This window comes from Cannabis sativa, chromosome 8 (genome assembly GCF_029168945.1).
Source record: "Cannabis sativa cultivar Pink pepper isolate KNU-18-1 chromosome 8, ASM2916894v1, whole genome shotgun sequence".
Taxonomy (NCBI): domain Eukaryota; kingdom Viridiplantae; phylum Streptophyta; class Magnoliopsida; order Rosales; family Cannabaceae; genus Cannabis; species Cannabis sativa.
The window spans coordinates 29,576,302-29,587,773 of NC_083608.1; the positions used below are offsets into that span (position 1 = coordinate 29,576,302).

Consider the following 11,472-nt stretch of genomic DNA (forward strand, 5'->3'; position numbering starts at 1 on the left):
AATATTCGAAAAATAATTTAAAAAAAAAAATTATTTCGGAAATTAAAATTAAATTTCGAAAAAAAAAAATTTAAAAATTAAACCTACTTTTATCTTATATCTATTTAAAATTACATGATTATAAATATCTTATTTTAAATTTAAATAAGGTCAAAATATCTAAAAAGATTTTAAAAAAAATCTTAGAAGATAAGATATTTTAAATATCTTAAAAGATAAGATATTTTAAAATATCTTAAAAGATTTTATAAATATCTTAAGAGATATTTTTAAAATATCTTAAAAGATATTATAAATATCTTATAAAATCTGACCTTAAATTTAAAAAAAATATAATCAAATTTAAAAATAAGATAGATTTTTAAGCAAAAAAAATAAATACTAATTCTATTCAAATTCAAATTACACTAATATCTTGAATTAAATTAAAAAAAAATTAAATTAATTCAAAATGATAATTAGAATTGAATTAGGAATAGTAATAGTATATATACAAAACCATACAAAAAATTGGAAGTTAATTCCATGAAAAAGTATGAAAAATTGAAGAAAAAAGAAAAAATTTGAAACTGTACGGACAGTTCGGCGATCGCAGGAAAATATCAGCACAGCCCCGATTTTGTCAAATCTTCAAAAAATCATAACTAATTCAAATAAAATCCAAATTGAGTTCTGTAAAAGGCTAACTTGCTCAATTTTTTTTCATACTATCCAATAAAAATAATTCCAGAAACGAAATCACAATTATTTTTCACGAAAATTTCACAAACATCAATCATTCATCAAATAACACTGAATACAACATGATGCCATCCAAAGGACATACAAACAATCGTTTTAAAGTCCAAATTTCATGTAAGTAAATCAATTACCATGGCTCTGAGGCCAGTTGTTGGAAATTATTTTACCAGGATCTTAGATCTACTCACAAGTATGTTTATTAACATCCTAAATATGAACTTTCTAAAACGATAAATTAAACACATATAAAGTTTAAGAAACCTTACATTGGGTGCAGCGAAATATAATGACTCCTTCCGTTCAGATCTCTAACCCTTGATTCCTTTCTGTAGCAGAGTATTATCAAGATCTGAACCTGGATCTTCTTCTCTGAATCCTTGATGCTGAATCTCCTTTGCTGATGATCTTTCTTCACGATCTTCCTCACTATGATTGAGGTATTGCTTGATGTGTGTGGGCACTACTCTAATCACTAAGAGAGGTTCGAAATATGAAGGAAGAATAGAGAGAGAGAGTGGCGGCTAGAGAAGAGAGTGAAGGCTCAGGTTTTTCTGATTCAGAAAGTGTAATTTTCTTGAAGCCTTCACTATCTATTTATAGCATTCCACTAGGGTTAGATTTGAATTATATGACATTAAAATAATGAAAAAATCAATTTAAAAAAGATAAAATAGGTGGCCGGCCCTGGCTAGGTGGACTGGGCCTTGATTTTTGCAATTTTGCAATTTTAACACCTTTTGTATCTGATTTTCTCAAAAATACCAATTTCCTAATTCAATCATTTAAATGCCAATTCTAACTATTTAATAACTATAAATAATTATTAAATAATATTGTCATTTATCATATTTATTAATTGAACCATACAAAGTATCATAATTAACAAATATGCCCCTATTAACTCTTTCTTTACAATTTCGACCTTACTTAGTGAAAATTTCACAAATAGACATAGTCTAATTCGTGAATTATAATTGATTAATCAAAACCAATTACATGAGTCTTACAAGCAATATTATCTCAACTAGTGGGGGGACCATGGGTCTATATAACTGAGCTTCAAATAAGTAGATCAAGAATTTAGCACTAAAATTCACTAACTTATTAATTTTTCGTTGAATCCACGCATAGAACTTAGAATTGCACTCTCAGTATATAGAATGCTCTATATGTTCCACCATATAGACACATCATTAGTTATCCATTGTTATAATCCTAATGTGATCAATGATCCTCTATATGAATGATCTACACAGTAAAGGGATTAAATTACCGTAACACCCTACTATGTATTTTATCCTTAAAACACTTGACCCCGTATAAATGATATTTCAGCTTATGTGAAATGAGATCCCCACTATTTATTTTCGTTTGGTCAAGCTCGAAGGAAATCATCCTTTGCTTACTATTCGCCAGGTAGAAGCTATAGATTCCATGTTTATGCTAGCGCTCCCACTCAATTGCACTATTGTGTTCCCAAAAAGTATGTATCACCCTGACCTAAAAGTAGGCTTAACTAACAATTCAAAGGAACACGAATAGCCTTTCAAGATTGAGCCTAATCATAACAGGATTAAGATCATTTGATCTAGGATCAACTTGGCGATATTGACTTGAATAGATTTTACGGTAAGTTTAATTAAATCTAAGTCAAAGTTCAATATCGGTCCCTTCCGATGCATACTCCATGCATCCAACCTGAGCTTTACTTTAACCAATGTTCTGGAAAGAACATAGTATTTCTCCAAATACAAGTAAACTCTTGTTGTAGATTATCATATCAGTAAAACCCTGTGTCTGATAAATCTAGGAAACTTTATTCACATAGTCATGTTTACTTTCCAATGTGATGACAGCACAATAAACATGATCAAGTATGTGAAAAGGGTTTAAGATGAATTTATAAATCAATTAGACAAGCAGTTGATAAAGTGAACCAAAACATACACAAATGAATGAAAAATACTTCTGTTTCTTTATTGATGTTGAATAAAATAGATTACATTGAAATGGAGTTTTATTTAGGGCATAAAACCTAACACGCCTATGTGAGTCCTAAGATAATAAAAGCCCCCTGCAACATTCTTCCTTGCAGGGACTACCTTAACTGAGTAAAAATAGACTATCTCCAGTGGAGTGGGGCACTCCCATCCTAAAATTTTGTATAGAACCCTTAAGCTTAGAAGGATTCTGTAGGAAATAGGAACCAACTGGAATGGGACAATTCCGAGATAGTTGAGTAAGTCCTTAAAATAATCTCACAGAGGAAGGATTTCTCTAGCCCTGATATGCTCGAGGCTCCAAGCGCCTATCCTCGACGAGCCACTAGTACTCGCCTTGCCATTGGTCCCCTCGGGTGCCTCGCGAGTAAGTCGTTTTGGTGGGTAACAGCTAAACTCACCAGGGGATACAAATCTTACCTGACATTTTTGTTTTTGGTCAATGCCACAAGTACTTAGGATGCTACCTACATAGTCTCCGATGGCTCGTACTCTCGACTCGATAAGTTTAGCCTCAAAGGTAACATTGGGGTCTTAGGGAGTCTTTGATTTACGAGGCTTGGAAGTCATAATTTCGAAGTCCATGTCACCTGGTGAAAAAGCAATTGTGACTCTGAAATAAGGGCTTAGCTAAAGGAATAGATGATAAATTTGGAGGTTCAGACCAAGTAGCATCTCGCAAGAAATGATGTTTACCCTCTGTTATTTCATGCAAGAAGCGTCTATGACGACTAGCAATATCATCATGGTGCATTTTTATTAAATGGTCTCTAATTTTTGCATCATTTATTTCTAATTTGGACTTGGATTTTGAAGTTCTTGGTTTGTATGGGATGGCAAGTTCACTAGGACACTCGATTTCTAAGAATTCTGGGGGATAAACTTTTGAATCAAATTGGGACATTTTTACAAAAACAAAAAAGGGCAATCCCAATTCCTGGATGAAAGTTTATCAAACCAAAAACTTACGAATATGAGAAACCTAAAAATCTGCACTTTGCCTAAATCTTAAAAAATTACCCAGACAATTTTAAACCAAAATCACTAAAACCAAATGGAATGGCAAAAAAGTAGATTATAAAAATAATGATCAAACCCAGGAATTTAAGAAAAAACACAAAAAAGGGATGAGACACTTACTATTTGAAATCGGGTTGTGGTGTGATGAACGGCTCTGCAAATGAGGATGGAGCAAATGACGTGATGATCTTCGTGATCCTTGAGGTCGAACAATCGATCTGAATATACTCACAAAAAGAAAGTGAGTGACGGTGAGGGCATGCAAAGCTTCGTAAAACTGGGATGGAGTTTTTCGCAGAAAAGCTCAAAAAAATTTTGAAATGGCAAAGACGGTGAAAGGGTGGTTCCTTTGTAAAGACCGCTTAGCTTTAATTTGAAATTAGCAGATAATTAGGGTTTAATTATGAAATTAGTTATTAATTCTCAATTATTAATTTATGATGATTTATTTGAATTCAGAATGCATTTTATATGTCATATATAGAAATTTCATATTTTTGCATGTTCGGCGCCCAACAACATTGGAACGCGGTGTATGGCTCAGTAGAATCACATCTTAGTATATTTGTATAGCGCGGCAGTTTAGTTAGACATTGGGAATGTCAGGATTAGTTGGGAATTTAGAGTTTTCCCAAAATACCCTAAGTGATTTGTATGACTCTTTAGTATGGGCAAGGGCATTATGGTCTTTTTGCCTTTTGAGTTTTGTCTTTTAGTGGGGATTTATTATTAAGTTTTAAATCTAATTTTAATGGTTTTAAGCTGATATTAAACTTAGATTAATATTATTTTACTTCATTTGCATGAAAGAAAATAGAAAGTTAGAAAAAATCTCATTTTCTAAAATCTCATTTTCTCTCTCAAGCTCACTCTCTTTTTCGGCCCCCTTAGAGCAGCTAGGGTTGGGTGTTTCTTTGTAATTTTCCAGCAAGTTTCTGCAAGAATTTGGAGTGCTTAAGCTCTAGGTAAGCTTTTGACTTTGTTTTCTTGAGTTTCTTGAATTGTAAGTAAGTGAAAGTTGCATGTTTTGAGGATTTGCTTGCTGTAGCTGCTGTCATTATTTAGTGTTGTTATCTGAAGCTTAAATATGTTTAGTTATGTGGATTCAAACAGGTTTTGTTGATTGTTAGTTAGATTTAACCAAGTTTGAGTTTTGAACTCAAACTTGGAGCTTTAGTGGTGGATTTTGATTCTGTACTTGGGTGGTTGTTTTATTGCCTTGAAAATGCTCTCTAGGTTGTTTAGAACAGGTCTGGAAAGTTTGGATTGGATTGGGGTTGAATTGGTCGAGTTATGAAAATTTTGGTCATTCCTGCACTGAACTGGAATTCTGGTTCAGAGAGGCCTGTAGGAACCGGAATTCCGGTTGGCTTCCAAGAATTTTTCCCAGAACCGGAATTCCAGTTGGGGAACCGGTCTACCCGTTGGGGCAATTTTAGGAACCCTAATTTTTCCCATTTTTGTGTTATTTAGGGTATTGCCATGTTATTCATCGATAGGGAAACTTTTAGTTTCAAGTTTAAGTCCCCGGGAAGTGATTTAGCGTGTCGCTTATCAGTGTTGTGATTGATGTGATTTAGGAGCCTGTAATTCGCCGAGCAAATTGTTCCACTAGGTTGACCGGCACACCTGAATTCAGAATCGAGGTAAGATTAGTATAACAGTATGCATATGTATTTACATGTTTAGCGTGCATGTTAGTAAGCCTGTTAGATTACATTAGATATGTATGTTGGCTTTCGTACTATCCGACAGTATTACATCGGTACGACTAGAGTATGACTAGCGTACCGAGTATAGGCTGATATTATGGTCAATAGTACTGTACTATTTGACAGTATCACATCGATACGTCTAGAGTATGACTAGCGTACCGAGTATAGGCTAATACAGTATCGCATCGGTACGGCTAGAGTATGACTAGCGTACCGAGTATAGGCTGATATTATGGTCAATAGTACCGTTGTACGAACGTTCTAGACTCTGTACTGTGTGGGACACGGAGATTAGGGTTATGGTCAGGGGTATGGGCGTCTGATCATAACCTGGGATATATGTATGTTATATGATTTATGTTTTTCTTACTGAGTCTGTCGACTCACAGTGCTATGTTTATGTGTACGTAAGGGCAAGGCTAAAGCTGAGGAACCGTGAGGACGAGCAGATGAAGATTGTACATGTCGGGGCGGTTAGGCCTAGAGCGTACGATCCTCGGGACATCAGGGCTTTTGTTGTTAGTCGCTGGGCGACAAATATTTTGTAAAGGAATGGAAATCTTTTGTAAAGTATTTTGTAAATGGGATCCTGAAATATTTTGTATGTAATATTATAAGTTTTTAATTAAATAAGCAAATTTTAATTAATCACGTTTTTCATTAAACTCGTTGATTAGCAACGAGCTGCACAGCAAGTTTAAAATCACGTTAACACGCCTAGGCTAGTTAGGGTGTGACATCCTTTTTCAGTTTTATACCATTGGGTTTGGACTCCGTTAGATTCAAATACAAAGGATCCAATGGATAGAAATAAGAAAGAAGTGGAAAAGATGGTTATTTAATGCTCATGATGTGTCTCGAAACTACAAAACTGCCAAAATCAAAGGCATGTATTTTTTTCAAAATGGATTATGACAAATATACCCTCTGGTAATCATTTAAAAAGCACTTTTCATTGAAAAAAACTTTTTAAGGGAAAATTGTTATACCCAAAATTCGGCTGGTACTTCAGAGGGTGACACGTGTCAATCTCAGGGAATATGAATCAATAAAAATATTAATAATTATATCAGTAAAAATATTAAATGAAATAACTCATTAAATTCAGAGTCAATAAGGTATATTTATAACTCGTAGACTGCACAATCTTTAGCGAGATAAGGATGTACGAACTATTGATTCACGTATTAACGAGAAACCATTTCGCGTCAGAGGACATAATCGCAAGGAAGACATCGATAATACATAGCGAGGCATCTACCTCGCAATATGTAGAGAGGTGTTGATAAGGCGAATTGGTTGTTAGAACACTTAGCGTATAATATACATTATACTAACTAAGTGTAATAGCTTGAAGGACATAGATAATGCCTAGCGCGACACCCATATTGCTATATACAAGAAGGCATACTCCTGGTAGGTCCCAGCTCGTTTCCAGGGTTATTGTTGCTATTGAGAACCCCAAGGACATGATTGTTCAGTCTGCAAGGCCTTATGGTCAAAGACCAGTTCTTAAGTTTGCTCAGTACACTGGTGCTCATGCCATTGCTGGAAGACTTATAAATGAGCCAAGTTGTTCATGTACCAAGCGAGATGCCCCAACGAGATACGTTTTGCAGCATGTCTTAATCACCGTCAGCGTTGACCTTTTAAAAGCGGTTTAAATCACAGCTGTGTGATTTTCAAATAATGACTACATTTATTTACATGGAGCGTAATTAAGGCCCACAATTTTAAGAAAATATTATTGTGGGATTCGTATTTGAATGTAATTAACGGCCTCCCTATATTACTATAAATAGGGGTAGATTATACAGAAAGGGGGACAGAAAATCCTTGAGAGAGAAAAGAATACACTGATTGTAAAGAACCCTAGTTCTGTATCTATAAAAGTTTGAATAAGATTGACTCATGGACTATGTAGAGTTAACTGCAAAACCACGTAAAAACCTGATGTTATTTTTGTTTCTATCATTTTTCTTAGATCACTTATAATTTTTGTGCCAAATCTATTACGAAAATAGGTTTTATGTTGATATATATACATAAACGTACATGTTTTCTCTCTAATTTATATATATAATTTTGATTTGATTGATGTTGTCACCTTGTGACAAGATTTTTTATTTAATTATTTTTTTTATTTAAAATTGATGATGATAAAGATGAGACCCAATACATACATGTTCTCTCTCCATGTTCATCCTATTTCCTATTCTCTCTCTCTCTCTCTCTCTCTCTCTCTCTCTCTCTCTCTCTCTCTCTCTCTCTCTCTCTCTCTCTCTCTCTCTCTCTCTCCATATTCATCATCTTCTTCTTCTTCATAGGTTTCTCGCTTTTTTTTTTCAAAATCTATACAATCACATTTTTTATTTTTAAGTTTCTCTCCGTGTTCTTATTTTATTTCTTGTTTAGTTCTTCTTCTTCATCTTCTTTTCATTTTTTTCTTTAGTTTTTGAAGTTTTCAGTCATGTTTTTTGGAAAGATAAGAGTATAGTTTTTTAATCTGATTTTCCAGAACTGGGCTTGCAAATATAACCTCTATTGCATCAAGTCTTGAGGCTGTGTAGAAGGTTTTTTTTTTTTTTTTTGAAAAAAGGGGAAACTTTATTCAAAAAACAAGCCAATACACACAAAGGCACAAGGCCAACCAAACAACAAAGCAGCAGCCGAAAAAAGGCTGCCACAACCCACAACACTACCAACTTTTAATTACATTAAGAAAATACATATTTTTCCTACATTCTTTAAAAGGACCCTTGCTTAACAATCTAAGCTGGACAATTTTCTGAACTTCTAAACTCACACTTCTAGGGGTTGCACAATAGAGATCAAACACACAACCTTTCATGTTCTTCCAAATCAAGTAAAGCTTAGCAGCCACAACAACATTCAACACACGACATTGAGGCTGCTGGTTCAAATTGCTGCACCAGTGAAGCAACTCCAAAGTCAAACTAGGCCAACAAAAGTTTCCCAACCACTTGTTGATGACAGAAAAAACCTATTTTGAGTAGATACAATTGAAGAATCAGTGATCGTGAGTTTCTACTTCAGCTTCACAAACTGGACAGAGGACACTTTGAATAGCTATAATTCGGTTTAGGTAGTCCCGAGTTAGCAATTGGGAGTTCAAAATTTGCCAAAAAATAAACTTATGTTTTGGCACAATAAGTTTATCCCAACTAGCACTAGCATAGTCAACCTTTACCTCCTCTACAATCAAGTTATAGAACCTTTTAGCACTGATTTTTTTTTCCTTTGACAGCTTGGGAAAGTCTTGCTTCATCCATGTTGTCTCTTATATTCAATATCTTCTTGAAGTACCAACTATCATCAATCTTCTTTGGATAATTCCATATGTCATGATTCCTAAAAAAAATTGAGTTGATCCATTTAACCCATAAACAATCTTGCTTACTAGCAAGAGCCCACAAATATTTTGCCAAAAAGGCCTTGTTCCACTTTTTCCCCTCTCGAAAACCAATTCCTCCAAGGTTTTTAGGAAGGCAAACCTTCTCCTAAGAAGCTTGGTGAAGCTTACTACTATTCCCTGAAGATCCCCATAAAAAATCTCGACAACTCTTATCGATGGCAGCTGTTATCTTAGAGGGAATGGTGAATATACTCATCCAAAAATTTATTATACCAAGCATTACCGAGTGGATCAATTGAGCACGACCCGCAAAGGAGAGGTTTCTACTCGCCCAGCAATTGAGATTCTTGTTCAGTTTATCCAAGATAACTCCACAGTCTTTGACCTTCCATTTGGTTGGCCTAAGATTGACCCCTAAATACTCAAGGGGAAATCCTCCTTCTTCAATTTTGACAATGTCCATAATCTTCGATTTAACCTCTTCACTAACTCCTCAAAAGTAGATATGAGACTTCGAGGTGTTAGCAGACAAACCTGTGTCATTGCAGAACTTCATGAAAGCATCATGAGTAAGCCTTACCGAATTGAGATCACCCTTGCAAAAGATAACTAAATCATCTACAAAACACGAATTCATCAATTGAAGATTCTTACATAAAGGGTGGAAGCCAAACCCTTTTTTATTTGAGCTTTGACGCAGCAACCTTGTGAGGTAATCCATAATCAGAACAAAAAGTAAAGGGGACATGGGATCTTCTTAGCGAAGCCCTTTCTTCCCTTTGAAGCTACCTTGGATTCTACCATTAAGAAGCAAATGATAGTTTGTACCCTTCAAGCATGTCATTATCCACTTGATGAATCGAGAAGGAAAGCAGAGCAACTTGAGTAAATCATCCACAAACTCCCAGTCAACTGTATCATAAGCCTTACTAAGGTCAATTTTCATTATGCACCTAGTTAAGATATTCTTCCTAGTGTAATGTTGGGTTTTATGCCCTAAATAAAACTCATTTCAATATAATCAGATTTACTTATTAATATAGATCAGAAATAACATTTAATGTTGCATGGTTCACATGATTTATTTCATGATTATATGTACATAATGTATGAATTCATCTGAAACCCTTTTCACATACTTGATCCTGTTTATTGTGTTGTCAACACTTTAGAAAGTAAACATGACTATGTGAATAAAGTTTCCTAGATTTATCAGACACAGGGTTTTACTGATATGATAATCTACAACAGAGTTTACTTGCATTTGGAGAAATGCTATGTTCTTTCCAGAGCATTGGTTAAAGTAAAGCTCAGGTTGGATGCATGGAGTATGCATCGGAAGGGACCGATATTGAACTTTAACTTAGATTTATTAAACATACCGTAATATCTATTCAAGTCAATATCGCCTAGTTGATCCTAAATCAAATGATCTTAATCCTGTTATGATTAGGCTCAATCTCAAGAGGTTATTCGTGTTCTTTGATTTGTTAGTTAAGCCTACTTTTGGGTCAGAGTGATACGTACATTTTAGGAACACGGTAATGCAATTGAGTGGGATCGCTAACATAAACATGGAATCTATAGCTTCTATCTCGCGAATAGTAAGTAAAGGATGATCTCCTTCGAGCTTGACCAAACGAAAATAAATGGTGGAGTACTCATTTCACATAAGTTGAAATATCATTTATACGGGGTTAAGTGTTTTAAGGATAAAATACATTGTAGGGTGTAACGGTAATCTAATCCCTTTACAGTGTAGATCATTCATATAGAGGATCATTGATCAAATTAGGATTATAACAATGGATAACTAATGATGTGTCTATATGGTGGAACATATAGAGCATTCTATATACTGAGAGTGCAATTCTAAGTTCTATGCGTGGATTCAACGAAGAATTAATAAGTCAGTGAATTTAGGTTATAAATTCTTGATCTGCTTATTGGAAGCTCGGTTATATAGACCCATGGTCCCCCAACTAGTTGAGATAATATTGCTTGTAAGACTCATATAATTGGTTTTGATTAATCAATTATAATTCTCAAATTAGACTATGTCTATTTGTGAATTTTTCACTAAGTAAGGGCGAAATTGTAAAGAAAGAGTTTTAGAGGCATATTTGTTAATTATGATACTTTGTATGGTTCAATTAATAAATATGATAAATGACAATATTATTTAATAATTATTTATAGTTATTAAATAGTTAGAATTGGCATTTAAATGGTTGAATTTGAAAATTGGCGTTTTTGAGAAAATAGAAATAAAATTTGTGAAAACTGCAAAATCCAAGTAAGGCCCATTACACAACATGGCCGGCCACTTGGGATGGTTTTTCAAACTGATATTTTCATTATTTTAATGCCAAATAATTCAAACCTAACCCTAGTGGAATGCTATAAATAGATAGTGAATGCTTCAGGAAAATTATACATTTCATTTAGAAAAACCTGAGCCTTCTCTCTCTATACCTGGCCGCCCACTCTCTCTCTCTCTCTCTTCTTCCTTAAGATTTCAAACCTCTTAGTGATTAGAGTAGTGCCCACACACAGCAAGTGATACCTCAATCATAGTGAGGAAGATGGTGAAGAAAGACATTCAACAAAAAGGAGTTTC

At 34.3% G+C, this 11,472-nt stretch overlaps 1 protein-coding gene across 1 annotated transcript; it reads right to left on the reverse strand.

The window, feature by feature from the left end:
- Positions 1 to 8,997: 8,997 nt before the first annotated feature.
- Positions 8,998 to 9,798, reverse strand: LOC133030535 (uncharacterized). The gene is made up of 3 exons (XM_061103310.1): positions 9,642 to 9,798; positions 9,387 to 9,470; positions 8,998 to 9,341 (listed from the first exon to the last, which is right to left on the reverse strand). The coding sequence occupies exons 1-3, from the start codon at positions 9,796 to 9,798 to the stop codon at positions 8,998 to 9,000; spliced, it is 585 nt and encodes a 194-aa protein (XP_060959293.1).
- Positions 9,799 to 11,472: the final 1,674 nt, after the last annotated feature.

Excerpts from the sequence above, each read along its gene's own strand:
- LOC133030535 (XM_061103310.1), bottom strand. The coding sequence starts at position 9,798 with ATGAAAATTGACCTTAGTAAGGCTTATGATACAGTTGACTGGGAGTTT. Across the intron at positions 9,471-9,641 it reads TCTTAATGGTAGAATCCAAG|ATGATTTAGTTATCTTTTGC; the intron begins GTAGCTTCAAAG and ends CGTGTTTTGTAG. Across the intron at positions 9,342-9,386 it reads GAAGTTCTGCAATGACACAG|TTAGTGAAGAGGTTAAATCG; the intron begins GTTTGTCTGCTA and ends ACTTTTGAGGAG.